Genomic DNA, 21,381 nt, shown 5'->3' with positions numbered 1-21,381 from the left:
GGGGGGTTGGCTCTCCTGCTGGGGCTCGAGTCCATCCAGAGGGTGAGGCACCTGCAAGCATTCCGTGTCCACCGATTGCCAAATTTCAGGCCCGGTGACTCTCACGTGATCCTGAGACCCCGGCCGACTTACGTGCCCAAAGTTCCGCCGCCCCCCTTTGGGACTAGGTGGTGAACTTGCAGGCGCTCCCACACCAGGAGAAAGACCCAACCTGTACGTGGGGTGTCCAGTAAGCGCATTGCGCCTCTACTCGAACCACACTGAGGGCTTCAAGGCCCTGAGCAGCTCTTGTCTGTTATGGAGGTCAGCAACGGGAGTGCTGTATCCGAGGAGAGTTGTAGCGCTGGGTCGCACACGCCGTCACTACGGCGTGCCGATCCTAGCCCGTGCCCATTTGAGTGACGGTACACTCCGCTCGGGGTGTGACCTCCTCGTGGGCATCGGCTTAGTGCGCCTCTCTGGCAGACATCTGTAGAGCTGCGGGTTGGGCTACGCTATACCTCGCAGAGGCTTACAACCTCCGTGGGGAGTCGGCAGCTCGAGTCTTGCCAGCAGGTGAGACCAGCAGTCGTGGGGCGTACGCCTGCGCATAGCGCCATTCCCCTTCTGAGGTGGACCAGTGCGCTATGGGCTGCCTCCCTTCTTTCCCCAAGGGTGAAGAATAGGCAGTCCGTCCATCCATCAATAGCACTCAGGGCGGCGGGCTCGGCGGAGCAGCCCTGCCGCCTATGGCCGGGTATCAAGCTGAGTTATTACATATAGCTCTAACCGGACCTAGTGCCCCACACGTAGTAACCCCCCACTAGGGTGGTTCCGTCTGAGATGTCGTCATGAGATGGTTCCCCGCGTGGCAACCCATGACCTCCCCAGGTGGACATCCACCTTGCGGCATTCCGCACATACCTCCCATGAGTTCTCCCCTATTTGGTGAGACCATGTTGGTGTCTCCACTGTATTCCCCCCTAGGGTGGGAAGTGGTCTCCGTAGCGCACGTCCTCATTGAAGGAACAGCGCTTACCCAGTAGCCCTACGACTGGATGGCCCTCGCCAATGGGGCCGTCTGAGTTGGCAGAGGGCAGGGGCTACTCATCTTTGCCAAAAGCTCTGGGAGCCCCTGCCTGCCCACTGGAAGGTTACAAATTTCGCGATAGCGCTCACGTGTGGCTCGCCCAGGCCGGTCAACGTCGCTTCGCTAGAGATTGTGACGCGGCTAGTGCCGTGGCGTTTTCCATAGGAACCCCATCTGTCGGCTTCGACACAACGTCGAGAGACCGACAGAAAGGGAACGTCCCGGTTACGTATGTAACCTCTGTTCCCTGATGGAGGGAACAAGACGTTGTGTCCTTCTTGCCACGACAATAGCCGTCCGCTGCAGCAGTCACGAGATGCTCTCAGGCTCCTCAGCACAAAAGGTGAATGAATGAGCACGCCGGCTCCCCTTTTATACCCGGATATCCGGGGGCGGAGCCCGGCATGCAAATTTCATTCGCCAATTTCATTGGCCTTTTCAAAATAGTCAGAGACGATTGGTTCTCAAGGGCGAACCCCATCTGTCGGCTTCGACACAACGTCTTGTTCCCTCCATCAGGGAACAGAGGTTACATACGTAACCGGGACGATTTCATGCATTCGGACTTCTTTACACTGTTAAATGAGCTGGCTTCTCAAGCTTAACAAGATCAACTTACGAGTTAAGTGTATGACATAGTATTTCTGTGCTCGATTCACTCCGCCAGGGTTCGTACAGGTTTCTGAAAGTCTTTTCGAACATTCCCGTTTCGTAACAAGAGTTCTTAGCCAAACCAATTCTCCCAGAGAAGCACGCCCATGCGTCATCCACCAAGCGCATGAGCACACCCACACGCAAGCCTGAGAGAAAGAGAACGCCCATCAATGCTGCTTCACTCGGCTGACAGAAGTTTAGCCATGTTTGTTTGCTCTCTACATTTCGGTGATGTATGTTATATAAATGCTGGATTTGGAGATCATTTGAAACTGATAGATGACGTGGTCCAAGCGCTAAAAGATGCACAAGGTAAGTCAAACTAAGTCATATGTCTGTGTTTTGTTTACAGGCGGCGTGTATGTGCATAATGTAAACAACACAAATTTATAGTGAATAAATGTGATGTATTTTATTCTCGTGCTGTAGTTCCGCCCCTGCAGGCTTCTAGCTCGCCTTTTTCCAGCAATAATCGAACAGCTGTACCTGTCTTTTATAAATTTGATCAAACTAAATACTCTTTGACGACACGAAGTACGCAATACTACTCTAGAGGTACCCAAGATTAATATGAGATTGGCAGAAACTCTGTGTTATCTTTGAGAATTGCATTTTTTTGTTGATGTTATGTTTAACTGTTCATTTAGGTAGTGTTGTCATTTTGTAGTCTCGAACACGCAAATATACCTCTGCATATGTAGTTGTTTTAGATCTAAGGACAGTAACATCTGACGGGACATCTGCAGGATTCACCACAGAGTACAGTGCAAGTCATTGGCTCTTCCTTTTGTTACTCGGACTTAAATGTCTCAGCCCTGCTAAAAGGATAAACCAACAAGCGACTCAAGACCTGAAGCCAGAAGCAGAAAAACGGTTACTTACTCGGTCCCGCTCTCCACCATCTGCGTGAGGAGTGAGATGCCATCGAGGTTGATGAACTCCTGAGCGAAGGTGATGTCTCGTGAAGAGTTGGCCAGGTCCTTCAGACCGTCCAGTTTCATGTCCATGCTGGTGGACTGGATGCGCTCGTGCAGCTGCAGGGCCATCTGGGCCTGTTATTACGGCCACAGAAGAGGCGTGTTAATGAGAGGGTGACGGATCGTCATGTACTAGGTCAGGCCTTTAGTCAGGCGACAGGGAAGTAGGCGAGACAGCACGAAATCACAGGCTCACTAATCTGAAATTATTCTCTTGTCAATGTGTATTCTACGCATCTTTGTAGCTGTAATGCCATTGGTCTCTTAGGGTCAGCTTGGTTGGAGTCTAACAATATTTTGTAAATGTATTGATTATATTAACCAGTAATGTAAATATATTTCAATAGACAAAAAGCTACGTAAAAGTCCACTGTATGAAATTTAGCGGCATCTGGCACCGGTTAGGTTGCGGATGGAAACCAATGGCTCACTCCACCCCTCCTATTCAAAGTACTACGGCGGCTAACAGATGGCTAAGATGTCACGCTTTTGTAACCCAAGCCAAGAAACCCTACACACTTTTTCAAGGAAACACTTTACAAAATAGGGCTTTTTGTAGGATTTGAAATCACAACACAATGAACTATTCAAAATGATCTCACTTTCTGGATGTCATACTAAATACGTGTCCCCATGTACAGCGGCTTAAGTGACTAAGCAGTTTGGATAACACTTTCAAGCAACATGCGTGACGGTGATTCACTGTGGGCGTGTCCAGCAATGTGACAAAGCTGGGAACAACACAACTGGCAAATGAGCAGCGATGTGATTCCTACTTACAGAGGCGAATGACATAAACTGTTGGCATTCAGTGAGAGTCAGAGAAAATCTTAAATTAAATCTAATTTAAAATATTTATAAAACTCAAATCAAAACTTTAATAAATCTGCATACAACAATATGTTTCAGAAACCCTGCTTTAAAGGGATAGTTCACCAATGAATACAATTTGTCATCGCTTATTCATGTCATTCAAAACCTGTGTAATTTTTTTTCTACTGCATTACGGAAAAGAAGAGAGGGGTTTTGTGTTCATTCAATGGAAGTCAGTGGCTGTCCAATGCTGTTCGTTTACCAACATTCTTCAAACTATCTTCTATTGTGTTCTGCAGAGGAAAGAAAGGCATACAGGTTTGGAATGACACGATGGCCAGTAAATTATGACATTTTTACATGAACTGTCCTTTTAAGAATCATTTATTGTGTTCCGTATATGATGCATTTCTGCAGTTTAAATGCTTCCCCCTCCACTTTTAAACTGATTTAAATGATCTTATTTTTACAGTAAACACATCCATCATTTGCGATTGTACCTCCTATTTGTGAATAAATGACAAATTAATCCCATGTACTTCCCTCTTTCTCTAAAAGGAAACTTGCATTAAAACTGCACTGCATAACTTCCGTTAAAAGTACGCTGTATTATACATATACAAATCACGAACAAAGCAACCACTGCTGTTTTAAAACCTATTCAAATCTTACAAAGCATTGACGGCTGTTAAATATCAGTGGAGGCTTGTGCTGAACATCACAGGAAGAGACACAGCCATTGTTGTCATTCTGCTAGAGGGGACGGTTTCAAATGTCACAGACATCAGCTTCAAATATCATCATCCCCAAGTCGCAAATTCAGTCGGGTCATCTGAAGAGCAGCTCCTGACTGAAATTACCATTCGGATGTAACACGCTAACAAAATCTCGCCACGTTTTATATCAGGGTGCAAAATGAGACACAAAAAAACAGCCTGAAAAGGCAAAAATATTGAAAAAAATGGACGTGTCTCCGCCTCGACAGGTCAAGCAAAAATGTTTCTGAGCCGCTGACACTTCAGGAAGCTTTGGTAATGTGACCTCTGACCCCTCACATCAGAAGAATAACAGGACCCAGCTGGACTTGGAGGGGCTTCGGAGGATCAAGGAGGTCTCTCCTGCTGATAAAACCCTAGAGATGTGACAAAGAAAAAAATGTGTTTGCTACTCACAGCAGAGGTAGTAAGCCGCAGGATGGAGCCGTTTTTGATGTTGTTGCGATTCTGTTAAAGAAAAAAAAGAAGAGGTCTTGGTACGGATGGATATGAGGGACCTGAAATCGCAACGTGCCGTGTTTCTGAGATTTTGGTGCCAAACCTTTTCAGTGATGTAAAAATTGGTGGAGTCTGCGTTTTGCAAAGCATAGGTTTCAGGGCTCGGTAAGTTCCACCTATCGTATAATCAGAAACAAAAACAGAAGATTGTTTTTTTGTGATGTCCGTTGCCATAACAAAAAGAAAATTATTCCAGCACAATGAATGAAACTGAAAGAAGCTAAATAAAATGTATTACTCACCCCTCACAGACTTCTTTAATGATGGCTGAGAGAGGCTTTTTCTGCAGAAAACATAAATAAACAAAGAACAGTTTGGTTACAAGCATTGTTACATAAATAAAATAAACTCAAGAGTATAAAAAAAGGAAATAATGAAATAAAGCAATGAAAAGATATGATAAATAAAGCAATGCAAAGATATGATAAATAAGAAAGGAGTTCGAGGTGATCATTTACGTTATTCCAAACAGCTTTTTTGAAGTACATCCTCTCCGTCAGCCAGAAAGGCACTGAAGGGCAATTTCTCTCAAATGTTAAAGCTTACACACAAAATTGGTTCATTGACTGGAAAAGTGCTGACACAAGATACCCGCGTTGGTGAGAAACTAAAACATTTTTCAGTAGAATGACAACAGCTCGGCTCAAATTTTCCAATAACCAGCTGCGTTATTCGGCGATTAGATGTTGTATAACAAAATATTTCAGTTTTGTGTCTGTTAACCCAAGCCAATAAGCTTTGAGGCGATCTTTATGGTAGGGAACCTATCTTTAACAACCTTTTTTAAAAACACATTTAAAGGAGCAATGTGGAAATTTTAATCGGCATCTAGTGGTGAGGTTGCGAATTGCAAGCAACTGCTGACTCCAACTGTCCCTTTCGAAGCACTACGGTGGCTGCCAGAGGACAAAGATGTCGTCGCATGTCGTCTATTTAGAGCTACTGAAGAAACAATATGGTGAATTCCATGTAAGGGTGTATGTAGATAAAAATAGCTCAATCTAATATCATAAAAACATACCGCTTCATTATGCAAGATCTTTATACACCTCTGAAGACATAGTTATGTATATGATATTGCATTTCTGTCAAAGGATCCTCCAAAACAAAAATGACACGTTGGACCTTTAAAATAAACACATTTCTCTCAAATAGGAAACAAATATATTGATGACTCATAATTTCACTGGAGAAATGATTACCCTATTCTTTTCTCATACCACGTTCTCTTTCTCAAAAGTACTTCATCACCTCCGTACAGATAATACTACACAGGGAAACAATGCAGTGTACCGCATCAGGTGCAGTGCCACGGGCACGTGTCACAGTTAGTTCTGAGGCACTGACCTGGTCAATCTCCATGAGTTTGGGAAAGGCCCCCGGCCACTCGATGGCCACCTTCACAATGTCTGCAGGGGGGGGCATGGCTGCTGATGGAGGGTGTGGCCTCTCACTGCTGTCTGGCTTTCATCCAAGCCTATAAGGCAAAGAGAAAAAAACCATTATGCAAATGTATTATGATGTCACAATATACTAGTACTAAGAATAATCATGAAATTCAAAACCAAGAATATCGATATTGTGTTCGTTGTACACATGCGATAAAAAATGATGCATCAATTTAAAGTTTAATATTTACATTCAGATTTGAAATGCGATTTATTGACAGATAGAGATAGAACAGAAAATAAACAACATTAGAAATATAGCACTATTTCTTTATTTAAATAGCGAAAATATTGTTATTGTGAATTCTTTCAGCTACGATAACCGTGTAGTGAAACTCCGACATCGTGACAGCCCTACACAATAATTAATAACTAATTTTTAGTACAAGCCAATTGTAAAATTATACAAATAATTTTATAATTGTACAAATAATAAATATAAGTGCAAGCTTATCACGTAAATAAGCTCGTAATAACCTACAAAACCACTGCATTTCGTCACTTTTTTGCTTAAAAGTAAACTAAAATAAGTATTCAAAACAGTCTCCTTACCTAACCTGATTCACAACAGTAAACGTATTTTGAGCTGTGGAATCGCGACAGAGAGGCTGAAGATACGCTACACAACTTTACATATTCTGTATGCTTGAATGATTTTACACAACATGCATTTTAGAAATATGTCTATTTTATGAATTAAGTAAATAGTCTGACTAGTCCACAGTCTTCCCTACTCTTTAAACTAATGTTAACTTACTGAATATATATTTTTGCTTTGTAACCGATTTATGACTTTTGCAATTATTTTATGTTCAACTATGTGTATCTTCCTTCATGTTCACCTCATTTTGTTAGCTCTGTTACAACTGAACAAGCACCAAATATTTGGAAATAAAACATGTTTGACCTTGGGTTCAAAACAAAGAGCTCTATTAGTCATCAGATAACACTGCTAACAGACGAGATCCGACAGTGTGGAATTCGTCTTGATAACCTAAACATTTATATCTGAAATATGAAGCTTTGGATGGACAAGTGTCAATCATCCTTTCTAAAAGGGACAGTTCATCCCAAAATAACATCTTCTGTGAACAAAGAAATGTATAAAGCAATTTTTCCTACTATGGGAGTCAACGGTGGCCAAGAACATTTTGGTTACAAGCATTCTTCCAAACACCCTCCTCCGTGTTCATCAAAACAAAGATATTTATACAGACTTGGAACAACATGGGGGTGAGTAAATGAGGACAGAATTGTCATTTTTGGGTGAAGTATCTGTAACTTCTGACCAAACAGAACTGCAAAGAATACATTTTCAAAAAGGTTTTCTAGAGGCTTCCTAACTTTCTCTAAAATCTCATCAAATGCAAGTACAATAGAAAAGTTAATCTATTCCAAGAATAGGGTAGATAAGCCGATAAAGAGAAAATGACATCCTCTAATGCTCTGTGTGAATGATTTAGTACTCCTGGCACTCAGGATAGCACGGATCATCTTTGGTCCTTGTGGATAAACCCTGTTACTTTTTTAATCCCTCGTTCTATATTGCACGGGGATGAATCTTGGAGAAAAAACAAGAACGCACGCAGCCAGTGTGTGAAACAGGCATTCATTCAACCCATTCAAGCAAGCTGCCATGTCACTTGTGCGCAATGACTCATCCCATAATAATCTTTATAGACTCTAGTACCCAGGCTGTGTTGCTATGACATCTGTTCCATAAGTTGCGTCTTTCCATGGTGGCTTGTTTGGAAATGTTTACTTCGTTTCTTGTAGAAAGTTTCCCCATTAAAGATGACATGATTTCTGGTGACACGAGTCGATAAATCTTGGTTTTGGTTTAATAGAAAACTTGCTGTTACAGAAGTGGGAAAAATCCGAGAATGAATTATGCCTGCCGACAGCATCCTTTAGGAAACAAGCCCCAGAATTAGACACCGAATGTAATTTGTGCGCGGCAAAAAGCAAAACTGATGTTTGCAAAGCTGATTTTGAGCACAGTTTGTGCCCCCGAAATAGGGAAGGGTGTGGCCTGATTCTAGCCTTGTCTGTTTATCCATATAGATCTCTAGTGTTTATAATGTGCATATATAATGTTGATCATACTCTTTCAAAGACTGAAAATACACAAAGAGGCAAAATTTTAAGAAGTCAGAAAGAGTCGACCTTTGTCCACAGGAGCACAAGTTACCCTTCTTTCCCCACTGGCAGATGTTTCTGTGTCCCCCATGTGCACACTTCACAGTGCATACTAAAGAAGTCGAATAACATTACTGCCTCATGTGGATCTGACCTTCTTTACATGCAGATTTATGAAGAGGCCTTGTGGGCAAACATGGGAATAAATTAAACTGTAAAATGGAGTATGTAGGTGTGTGTGTTTGTGAGAAACAGACATCAACCTCCACAAGGAGTGATTCAGTTTGTACCGCTGACATCACTCATCACAAAGGCAACAAATCACAAACAACGTCACTGAGATGAGGAGGTTAGCTGTCAAAGCGACGATGTTGTCACCAGTTTATATCCACTTTCCGTCCATAGAAACAAATAAACGCAAGGATGTTTTTGGTAACTATAGCAGAGACGAGTAAGATTTAGCGAGACTGCAGTATTGATTTTGAAGCATCACACAGTTAAAGCTCTTAAGCTGTCACAGAAGTCTGACTTGCGTAAGGTGTTTTTGTCTGTGTGTGTCAGTTTTCTCAGTATAAATGAGTAGTTTACCTAAAAATAAAAAACTCTGTCATCATTTACTCACGCTCACGAACGGTTCACATTATGAGGTGTCGAGGGAGACGCTATGACTACAGTAAAATATACTGCCAGCGTTCCACGGGAGAAACATAACTGCTTTGGCTCGTCGTGAGAAAATGAATGAAAGAATTTGGGACCACTTTTGGGTGAAACAGATTCAGAGAGTCACTTTTAAATGCAACATCTGCAAAGGTGATTTTTTAAACATTACTTTTTATTTTTCGTTTTCGTTGGTCTGGCCTTGTTAAAAGACAAAAGAATTGAGGCACGGAGCTATTACAACATTTTGATACGGGGGGCGGTTTCATTGACTTTTTACATGAGAGTAAAAAGATGAATGATAGATTAAGAATGTGCGATAATCCCAAAGCCGGTGGGACACAACCCAAAAGCTATGTGAGGTGCTTTCACTACAAACAGCTCTCGAAGATAAAGAGAAAAATACGTGACATCAGATTACTTGCGTCAAATTCCTTTAAATTCGACAATAAATTGACGTTTGAAGTTTTGTTTTATGTGAATTTGCTAACCCAATGTCCAGCACAACAATCTCCTGCCGACAAAAAGAATGAAATAGAAATGAAAAATCCCTAACAGGGATTGGATTTCTTTAGGGGGGGGGGAGGTTACAGTACAGTTACATGAGCAGAGGAAGAGAGCTCCCTCGTTTTCATTCAAAGTGACATACAGTGCATTCAGGCTTTACATTTTATGAGTATGCGCATTCCCTGGGAATCAAACCCAAGACCTTGGCCGAGCAACAGAAATAACGAATAAATCACTGTGGTCAGCGGCCAAATCTGCCATCAGCTTCCAAACCTACCGTAATGTAAAGTCAGAAAACACTAAACTTTATTGTTGAAGACTGCAAACTAGTATAACCTTGCTTCTGAAAAACAATTTGAGTAGCACTTGCACATATGATGCTAGGGTGTTGCCATATAGATGACAAAGTGAAAAACTGACTACCCTTATTTTTGATAGAATGTTGCAGCATATGACTTATTAGTATTGGTGATTACTTATTAAAAAACATGACATCAACCAAACTACATTTCTGCATGATGTATGTCTCGGTGTGGGACTATAGACGGTTTCGAAGCAATAACATAAAGAAACGTTCCTGTCCATGCGCCCTTTTGTGGCCCAAACTTAATTTCCGATACACATTCAATAGAGTCCCTGTAGATTATTTCTGATAACAAGTAAAAGAAATAACAAGTGAATGACATAAGATAGCAATTTGTCTAGCTAGCCAGTCAATCTTGGGTTGCCAGTACAAGAACCGTTACTTGGTTAAACTTAAATGCGACCAAGTTTCACGACCCATTCAACATTTTACCTGCCCAAAAATATTGAGCCCTATAGACAGGCATCTAACTTCCAATGATCCAATCATCAGTTCCCGAAGGACGAAGTAAAGTCCCTTTCTGCACGTTTTTCTCATTTCAGAATGGGTTTCATTTAAGTATACGGCAAATTCTGTATCATGTCAACTACGTTATTGTTTAATACTCAGGGTCATGAGCTTATTCAATACCTAAATCAAATAAAGTGTGACTTTGCCCTTAAAGTTAAAATAAAAAGACTTCCACTTACACATAATTTAGGTAAGCGTAAGCCTAAATAAACCTAGATTGTCTACACTAGATGTGCTACAGTGTGGATGGATGATGCAGCATATAATAACCGTGACAGCCGCAGTGCAGTTTAAATACTTCACTCCCGGACAGAACACAACACCACCACACCAAACAGCTGCAGTCTGTCCCCTGCGACAACAACCCAGAGAAGAAAGTCTTCGAACGCTCAGAAACTCACACTCACTCTATGTTTCATTATGTCCTGTATAGGTTTCAAAAGAGCCCTACAGTGATTCATCTGACACGTCTACAAAGGGCTCAGAGCACAGAGGGCCAGCGCTGTGAGGGCAGTGAGCTTTATTTGTGCTGAGAAACTAAGATGAGACCGCTACCGAGTTATTATAACATACATTCTATCTCTTACGTAGATAAACACACTGATGTCAGGCAGCTCACATTTCATCCCTGAAGGTCTGACCTGTATGTCTGTATGCCTACAAGCCAAAATGGCAACATTTGCAGAAAAGCAGCTTAGAAGAATTTGTTTTCTTGTATGTAAGCGATTCTAGCGTTATGGATGTGACATTTTCAGTCTTAACTTGAAATAAACGGTATTTATTACCAATAAATTGAATCATCTGTGTATATTTGACTAAATCTCTGATTACTAAACCGACAGCAGAAAAATATTAGTCTAGGCACAAGTTTTCTTTTTAAAAGAGGAAAATATACATGCATTATGGATGTGACAACAACAGGACATAGTTTTTCTTTCAGTGAATTAAAATGCCAGAAGCAAAAATACCCAACAAATGGAGAAGGGATGGCTCTTTATAGACCACAAAATAGTTATTTTTTTTATTAGGAACATGGACCGTTATGGATGTGACAATTCACTCACCTTTTTTACGATCATGCTTTTAAAAATGCATTAAAAGTTTAAAGGGGTCATATATTGGATGGCTAAAACGAACATTTTTGTATATATTTGGTGTAAAACAGTCTGGGGTTTAAAAATACACATGTTTTCACATACCGTGCATTACTCTTGCTCCTCTATGCCCCGCCTTTCTGAAACTCATCGTTGTGAAAAGCACCGTGTGCCAGCTACCCAGTGTGTTGTGATTGGCCGAATACATCAAGCATGTGGCGGAAATATAACGCACTTATTCGGAACATCAGCCGTCAAAGCATATTGACAGCTGATAATGTAAAATGTAACGTGAGTTCAGGCAATAATGTAATCCAGAAAATGCATATGACAAAGCAGATTAATCCACTTTGCCAGCAGAGCGTAAAACATGTAAATGTTGTAAAACAATGAGGTTTAAGAAATCAGTATAAAACACATTATAATCGAGGCATTTGTTGCATCCAGCAGGCACATAGTTGATGAATTTGAAGACTTATATTGATTCTTTTCGTGTAGCATCACACTGGAAGGGAGAACAGCCCTAAAGCTCCTGATGGATTCAGCCTCGTAAATATAAAACCATTTCTGCATTTGTTATCGTAGGCCTGACCAAAAAAAGACTTGCGTTTGAATAGTCAGTTGCAAATTCTTTAATAATAAAACGTACTTACAGGCTGTGAGTGAGAAGCGTCAGACTGTTCTTGCAAAGTTGGAAATTCTACAAACAACTTTGGGTTTACTCTAGTAAAGTCATGGTTATTATAGTAAACTCACAAATAACCATGATTTAATTGATGTCATTTGTATACCATAGTTTTGCTACAAATACCATGGTTAAACTAAGGTTACTATTGTGATATCATGGTAAATGTGGTTACTATGGTTTTACCGCAAATAAAAGCAAAAACTATTTTAACACCCATGATACTTACGGTACATAACACAGTACAGACTCATTACAATATTCATGGACCATGTTATTAAAATGGCACATAATGGTACAATCAGAAAAAATATGGTAGTGCCATGCTAGTTTAGCATGAACGTTGTTTGACCAACATAGAAAGATACACATCAGCAAAAAATGACGTTTTAAGATAAAACAGATATTGTGTAGCAAGAATTCAAACCAACTACCTGGCCATGACAGAGATTTGTTACAAAGAAATAAAGCAAAGGATGTACAAAGAATAGTATACATTTCTTTTGAAAGAAATTCTCTTCAGTTTAGGCCACAGCCTAAAACAAGCCCTCTGTTTCTCAAGCAGGATATCCTGTCAAGTCACTCGCCCAGCAAAGCAGCAATTTAAACATCTCCAGCCCCTCGCATTTACATCTCACCCTTTTTACACCATTTAAAACTGGCTTTCTGCAGGGGTAGAATTTTAGGTTTCAAGGACAGTACAAACATTCTCTAGAAAAACATGTTCACACAAACATGTAGGCCAATGAGAAGCATGTCTAGTCTAGACATCACAATGCAGGAAACCAACCAAACAGCAGATTTAAACAGGTTTGTTTCCTTGAAAACGGGAGCCATGTTAACAGGTAAATCGATTGTAGTATATTAGGGACAACCCAGCACCCAAAGCCACACCTTGAAGCTCTCCGTGACCCGGGCTGATCCGCAATAAAAAAAATAAAGGCTTACCCGGAAACCTCCACGACCAGCCGATTTTCGAGCAAGCTCAAGTTCCCTCCTTGCAAGAGGAATACTCTTCAGCAGACGATGTCTTCTCAGACACACGTCATTAACAAGAGTTTGAAATCAAAACTAAAGCAGTATTCGCACGGCTTCACCAAACCAAGAAAGAGAGATAGAGAGAAAGAGTGGTGAGAGAGGAGGAAGTAGGCGTTCGTCAGAGAAGAGGAAACAGGCCGGCCACAGTTAAGCGAAAAGGCGGTAAATTTCAAAGACGGGACGCAACGGAAGTCGTGAGGAGGAAATGGGCACACCGGCTTCTAGCTCGACTTAACGGTGTTCAACAATAACAGGAAGTGAGACGACACACCGTTCAAGCTTTATGATTGCGATCAAGTGCTGATTTTATAGGTTTTATTTACCGGAGAACTGGGAAGCACACAGCATACGCTGGCACGTTGTGTCTTAACATAAGTCGAGCTCAAATGCTGTAGTCTTTCGGGAGATTCTGTCCGACGGAAGAAGGCAAAAGTTAAAAACAAGAATACTTAACTGATAAAGTGACAGTGGATGCATTCTACATGCACCTACATCTCCCATTAACATGAAGTGTGGAGTTTGGGTCTGTGGGAGGACCTTATTAAAAAAGTTGCATATGTTTTTCTTCAACCTTTTTGTTTATTCAAAATGATTCTTTTTCACTCATATTATGTTTTTTTTCAAAGTTTAACTAAAACAAATACCACTATTTAACTTAAATGTAATTCTACAGAGGTAAATGACAAAGATTAGATTACCCATATATGCTGTAAATGTTGTATGTCATTCGGATAAGGTAAACCAGAGCTGTTGAAATACAGAGTTATGACACTCGATCTTGCTGCAGTGTTGTCACGTGGTTCATGCAACGCTCAATAGTTCCAAACAAATCTGTGCTATCAACCTATTTGAATGGATTTTCGCGGCACAGACAACAGAATGTATACAGTATTTGCATGAATATATAGCCCATTGTGTACACTGATAACTACGTTGACTACATTTATAGCAGCATTTTGTCTGGGGAGTTATATGAATATAAGATCGATCTATGAATATAAAATATGTCTGGAATTATTAGTCGCTCCATGATGAAGTTACTTCCGCATTCCATTCTTACTATGGAGGTCTATGGCAGTTTTGTAACTCCGTATTTCAAGGGTTCTAAAGTAAACATCTCTAAAGTACTTTAACATGCATATTATGGCTGTATTGATTAAAAACGTAATGCGGTAGGTCCACTAGACCTGTTAACATTGGCTGAGAAACAAAAAAATAAACCGTGAACAACCAATGAGATCTGATGGTACTGACATGCCACCATATTTAAAAGTATTGCTCAGTTTGTTTACATTTTGCAATATCAACATCGCATATTAACTCGTTTTCTCTTCGATTTTTCAAAGTAATTTATTAACCTAAAGACGACTTCATCGGATGCACACGCAATATAGACCACTTCGTAAGATGTAAACACTGCTTCAGCTGCACTTTCGGTTTCATTTTATGTATGTTTTAATCTTCCACGTCATTAAATCTTAAACATATTCATTTAATATCTTGATTTGGTTCGAAATATTTTTGGTTATAACTTTTGTAAAAACTGTAACAGGATTCAGGATTGGATTAAGCATTAGTTATGTCTTCTGAAGTGTCTATAAAATTATTCTTTTGTGTTTAACTGAAGAAAAGAAAGTCATATACATCCGGGACGACGAGGCAAGTAGATGTTCTTTTTCGGGTGGACTTCTCCTTTAAAACTGCTGATTCAAGCACGCTGTCAAAGTAAACCTTTGTTTTAAGTCTGTGAGAGTGAAGAATAAGAATTATGGGAGGCGTGAACACATTTTGAAGAGCACGAAAAACGTGAATAATGTGAAATGTGTGACTTTCTTTGTCTTTAAAGATAATACCTGACTCTGATGGAAATCACCCCCCCCCCCCCCCGCCATACACGCGGCCCACGTAAACAAACCTGACAAGAGACTGACATCAACACAACGCCATGGTAACAAAATTCACAAACAACCCATCAAGTGGAAACATAACATGCTCAGATTGTGGCTAGCTGTACATGGCTATAGCACACAAACAGCTCTAATGATCAGAGCGCTAATTGTGGCAACCATAGGGCACATTTGAAAGAAGAGAATGAAAAAGGGAACAAGCACAAGAGCTGCTGATTACACCACAGGCCGGCTACTCTCATTTCCCATATCCTCTCACAATATTTAGAGGAGCGTGCACCCTCGTGTCTGATACAAGAGCGCCTGGGTTTGAGCACTGGGTGGCAAACTCAAGAGGTTCTTATAACCCTTTGGCCATTAAAGGCTGAAGAAGATGATGGGTAGATTGTCTCATGCCGGTGAATACGAGGAAGCATATGTTGGTTCCACCCACTGTGGGTGACCGGCCCCGATCTCACAGCTGTTTGGGTTCCAGACATGAGGAGCTTCCTTCTTTGAGCTATGAATAAACATTAGCAAAATGACGGGTTTGGCCTGGTTTATGTGTGGTTAGGTACAACGAACCAACTATGCGTGTACCGACTGGTAAAAGTGGTCAAGGTCTTTGTGACAAGCTAAAAAGAGATGACACATTTTTACAGATAATGAGCATGTCTACTATAAAAACCGGGAGTACATTGTGATAAACATATAGACCACTTTGGAAGATGTAAGCAATGATTTTACAAAATTTGAACAAAATACAACCAACAGAATATTTACAACTGAAATCAAATGTTAAATTAATATTTTACAGGATGTAATTATATATTTAAAGTTCACCTGAAAAAAGCCCCAATCCATAGTAGGAACGACTCCATAGAGATTAAAACAAAAGAATAATATTACATTAATAAAAGCGGTGGTCCCCATGGACGTGAATTGGTTTCGTGTCCATGCAAAAGAAGTCAATGGGGCCCAGTGGTTTTCGGTTACCAACATATTTAAAATATGTTCTTATGTATTTTGCAGAAGAAAGAAAATCACACAGGTTAAAATTGACAACAGGATAAGTAAACAATGACAGAATTTGGGTCCAAAAACGCAAACCAATCTTTTCAACTCGCACCTCAAGTCCCCTAACTAGAGAATCACATAGCTGACCTAAAAGCGATGTTCTCGTCTCGATACTCAGGATGCCATCTGTCTCTGTGGAGATGTATGTGTGTCCCAATTAGCCTCATTGTAGTGTTCGCTCTCTACACCCCCTCCCTAGAAGCACCGCCTCTGACAAGCCTGATTAAGTCACCCGTACCAGCTTTGGGAGTCAGTTTTGCCAAAAGCAGACAGGCAACACTCGGTCTGGAATGGATTCATTTAAACACATTTTTTAGGGATGCACCGAATTTTCGGCAACCGAACGTATTTGACCGAAGATCACATGTGATTCGAAGAGAACTGTGACAGTCAGCTTTTGTGGGCGGACTTTGGAGGAGAGACGTGAACTGAAATGGTTTTCAGTCAGAATTACTTGCATGTTTTTTTCCCCTTAAATTATTAATTAATTGGTTTTATTTAGTCAATAACAATGAATGTTTTCATATTTTTAGCTTATAATGTTGAATGACACTTTTTAATGAAGTGTTTTGTTGAAGGCTTTCAGCGTACATTACACTCTTTCAGCAGTCAGTTATAGGCCTATAGGCTATTACAGAAGGGAGAGGGCTCACATTTTCGGTTTAATTTAGCCTGGTTGTTTTGCTCAATTTTATTTTAAGTAATTTTGTATTCAATTGAAAAGCAAGACACAATATAAAAAGCACATTTTGACCATTCAGTTCATGCAATAGTGAAAGAATTGTCTAAATAAATAGAAGAAATTTGAAAAGCCATGTTCGGTATTCGGCCTTCGGTGTTTCATTTGTATTTGGCTTTGGCCAAGAATGTTCATTTCGGTGCATCCCTAACATTTTTTGGGTGATTTCACGCTGTTGTGATATCTTGTGCGGGTATGAAGTTTCCCTTTGCAAAATTACCTTTTCGATTCCATCCCAGTGAGAGATGTAAGGCAGATTCACACTGTGGCATTTCAAAGCAGCATAACAGATGGGGAAAGTGCTTCAACGTGCATTTAAACACTTTTTGGTAATCGTTTTTAATCTACATTTAATCAACTAAAAGTGAAGAGAGATACTTAAAGAGGACTGTGACAGATGTAAACTGTTGCAAGATTATATCAAAACTGGAGTTAAAGCGACAGTTCACCCAAAAATGAAAATTCTGTCGTCATTTACTCACCTTCGACAAGTTACACCCCTTTCAAACCTGTATGACTTGCTTTCTAAGGCAGAGCACAGAAGACGACATTCTGAAGAATGTTGGTAACCGACTTCCATTGAATGAAAAATAAACGGTTCTCATTTCTCGAAATATGTGTCACAGGAAGAAAGAGTCATAATCAGGTGTTGATCGACATGAGGGTGAATAAGTGATCACAGAATTTTCACTTTGGGTGAACTATCCCTCAATGTTTTTGTCCCTCTGCTTAACCCAGGAACACCTTTTCAAAGAAATTTGTGCAATTCCAATAATGATGTCAAATGAAATCGCTCACTGGCCCATTATTCTGTGAAGAGGGAATTAAATAACTTCTCTCGGTTTCAATATTCCAGGAAAGATCTCAAAAAAGCAGTTTTCATTGAAAAAATGAATAATTTAATAACAATTGAATGCAGTGTCAGGCGAGACTTTGGTCATGGTGACATTTCATCAGCAGGGAAAGTGGCTTGTTTTCAGGACTGAGATTAAACTGAAGATTTGACTGTTAAGTACAAAGGGCTTTGCTGACACAGGACAAGAGATGGAGGTGTTAGTCATGAACTTCTGCATACAAGCTCCTTAACCCAGCATGAAACACTGTAAATGGCTCAGAATCAGCCCACTACAACAACTACAAGCAGACAATGTTAAGAAGAAAGACTGTATGTGTTCAGTTTACCTGAAAAAGCTAAATCAAGTTTGCCATCAATGCTATTTTTAGTTTTCCTTAGAGATTAAAGCATTTTAACGTTTCTGAGAAACACATGAAAATGAAATGAGGTTCTGACTAAGGACAGTGTGAAAAGCCCTTCAGATGAGAAAATGCTTCCACGTTTACTTACAGAAAAGAAGCAAACATTAGACCCACAAACAGAAATTTCCTTTCTAAAACCCACCTGCACTGCAAAAACACAGACAGAATTGGCACAAACCAATCTTTATTTTAGGAAACACAGAAATATGATTATTTTGTAGAATAAAGTGACTTCAAGGTTTGGCTGAAGAGCAAACATCCTCAACCATTCCTGGTAACTCGGTCTGTGCACGTGTGCCAATGCACACAAGCACGAAATATGTTGACCAGCCCCCAAAACCCACTACACCACATCCTACAAACTGACCTGGAACATTTAAGAGCTTTTAAATCAACCCACTGCACTGGTTCATCTGGCTAAATTAACCTTATAGTAATGAGACGGATGAGGAAAATTCACGTCATCTTTCAAACATCCCCACAAGATCTTAACCTTTGGAACCAAAGTGATGAGTAATGGACATAGAGAGAGAGTGAGAGAGAAATTAAAATATACAAAAAACATAAAAATGAATCACAAGATGTGGAGACAATAGCGACCATTTATTTTATAAAAATAAGTTTCGCATTTCTGCTAAGCACATAAGAACACATTTTAGCAGTACAGACTACAGATGCACAGATAAATCGGCCAATAATCGGTATTGGTTGATAAAAGCGTTTTTTCTATCAGCGATATCCTGTCAATCAAATACATTTTCGCGCATGTCAAATATTTAGAAACATCACCAATTTGATGTCTAATATTATAAGCGGTTATATGTATTAATATCATTCAAAAAGTTCCTTTAGAAATTAGTTAATGCAAGTTAATAAAGCCACCAAACTATCGGTTTCATCAGATATCACTTTGTATAATCGGCTACCGGTATCTGTTGGAAAATGTTGAATGGATGCACCGCTAGTAGAGACATTATATGTATTTAAATATTAATATTGTTTTAATTACTACTTTTACAAAGTACTAAAAATTGTAAAAAAAAAAAAAAGTAGCAGAGAGAGAACATCTATATAGTTACTTAAAATCTTTAATATCTGTTGTTCGCTGATGTTATTTTTTTCCATGCTAAATTTCCCCCCAATTGTTGTCTAAACTTGCGAAACCCTGTAAACATTGCATAAACAAAGCACGCCCACCAACCACCCACACGCCAAACTTGCACAAAAATCAAATGAAACCGATCTTTCATTGGTAGGGATTAAATGATCGAATACAATCACTGAACATGTTTCATGAACGATTTAGAAATAGGAAGATTAGCCAAGCCATTCTGAAAATGCGCATCTGACCTACACAATAGCGGTCTTAGACTGTTTGACACATATTCTGATGGATAGGACTTGTTTAGAAGACCATGGGAACCATTCACAATTGTATGGTCTTTTACACAAACACAGGCCGAGCCCGAGGAGATGGGAGAGGTGTGGATCTCTCTAGGGATGGAAAACCTTTATTTAGCAGTAGCAGTTTTCGACTATTACAAGCAATTGGATTCTGTGAATATTAAATGCAGGGGCTACGCTGCCCTCAGGAACACTTACCATAGAGTGGGATGGAGTGGGCACATTGTTCAGGACAAAAAAGACATAAACTCTTCTTTCAGAAATAGTGAGCGCTATAAAAAGTACAGAATTATACAAAAAAAATCATGTTATGAAACTCGCTCTTCAGTGAAAAATAAGTGTGTATTAGGTAACCAGAGTAACTCATGTTTCACTCACAAAAAAGTGGTTTTTCTGACACATTTTTGGATGCATCTCGGAGCAATTCTTAACTGGAGGTTTGTTTGATAATGTATAGTAGACCATGTAACGGTTAGGACAACTAAAACTTTTAAATTGAAGAAGAAAACAATTGCTAGATTTGGATTTGTTGATGAAACAGTCAAATCAAAGGTTACGGTATTTATTTTTAACCTGTCTCCATCAGGAGAAACTTTTGTCTATCGTCATTATAAAATGACATATTGCGCTATGATATATTGTGCTATTGTGAAACGTCAGCTGTATATGTGAGATACCATTGGTTCTTGTGTATCTTGTGACTTGGATCTATACAAACCTTTCCAAGTATTCAAATAATTCAGAAATTGTATTGCATTGCAAACCTTTGCGATATGCACACAACGATATTTTGATAATTTCCCAAACCCAGAAGTGCAGTGGTAATGCCATCACTCTATCAGCACAGTACGGTCCCCATAAACAATAAAATAACAGCATGATATACGTAAATGAACATTAAATCCAGCAGTCTTTAGTAATTAGTCTGGAAACAAAGCACATCTCTGCATCTGCTGTGCATCTGAACCTCTGCCAGAAGAGACAACTAACACGACACAACAGCTGAGATTAAATCTGCTTCTTTATTCGCAGCGGAATTGTGGAAGTAAAACAAAATACTTATTTATGATATACTTCCAAATAAAAAGGAAGTGAAAGAATGGGTTTCATAAATTAAAATAGATAGATCCACTATCATCAAGTTTCTATTTGTTTGTTAGGGTGCTAGGAAGACTCTATTTCCGTCTGCTAAAGTCCATTGTCATACTAGCCGCTTCCCAAGATCACACCCATAAAATTAGTCAGAAACATGATTGATGTAAAGTGCATCTCAATGCCAGACAAACACACAGATGCTCTGCGGTTTGGTTAAGCTTTAGGAATGATTTGATCGTCATCAAAGGCTTGAGCTCACGTGTACACAATGAGAGTAACAGCCGAGGACCAATCCATTGAGAGAAAAGATGGATAAATAATACAGGTTTCAACATGAACTTCATTCATACATGTGGAACTAAGCAATACAACCGATTGTAAAGGCTCATTGTGTTTGTCCGGAGCACTGCAGACCAACTAGAGCGAAAGACTTTGCAAACAAAACGAAACGATGTAAAATGAGGCAAGTGCATAGAGAGGGTGTATGCAGTAAAGTGTAAAAGTTCTGGCTGGGACACTAGTATCACCAGTCTGCCTTTGGTCAAACGAAAGGTTTCCTTCATGGTAACAATATATGATTTTACAATATAGGCTATGCCATGGTTATAGGTATATGGTACAAAATGGGCAAAACACTAAACTAATTGGGCAATTCCAATAAGGAATAAAGGAGGTGCGATCTGGCTTCTGCTCG

The 21,381-nt window shown here is 39.9% G+C and overlaps 1 protein-coding gene across 7 annotated transcripts in view; it reads right to left on the bottom strand.

Annotated features, from left to right (window-relative positions):
* The window catches only part of elmo1 (engulfment and cell motility 1 (ced-12 homolog, C. elegans)), an 80,735-nt gene that overhangs the window by 45,671 nt on the left and 13,683 nt on the right, over positions 1–21,381 (bottom strand). For 4 of the 7 annotated variants that reach the window (XM_079484441.1, XM_079484440.1, XM_079484443.1 and 1 more), the window contains exons 2-6: positions 6,135–6,264; positions 5,030–5,070; positions 4,831–4,903; positions 4,686–4,736; positions 2,606–2,775 (exon numbers count right to left, since the gene is read on the bottom strand). In XM_079484441.1, the coding sequence (XP_079340567.1) occupies positions 2,606–2,775; positions 4,686–4,736; positions 4,831–4,903; positions 5,030–5,070; positions 6,135–6,212 (413 nt within the window). In that variant the 5' untranslated portion in view covers positions 6,213–6,264. Of the gene's footprint in view, positions 1–2,605; positions 2,776–4,685; positions 4,737–4,830; positions 4,904–5,029; positions 5,071–6,134; positions 6,265–13,139; positions 13,355–21,381 lie in introns of those variants that run through there. The other 3 variants (XM_079484439.1, XM_079484442.1, XM_079484444.1) reach the window with 2 other exon arrangements.

Source organism: Barbatula barbatula, assembly GCF_947034865.1.
Source record: "Barbatula barbatula genome assembly, chromosome: 21".
NCBI lineage: Eukaryota > Metazoa > Chordata > Actinopteri > Cypriniformes > Nemacheilidae > Barbatula > Barbatula barbatula.
The sequence above is the reverse complement of the archived record's forward strand: the minus strand, read 5'-3'. Positions and strand labels throughout refer to the sequence as shown.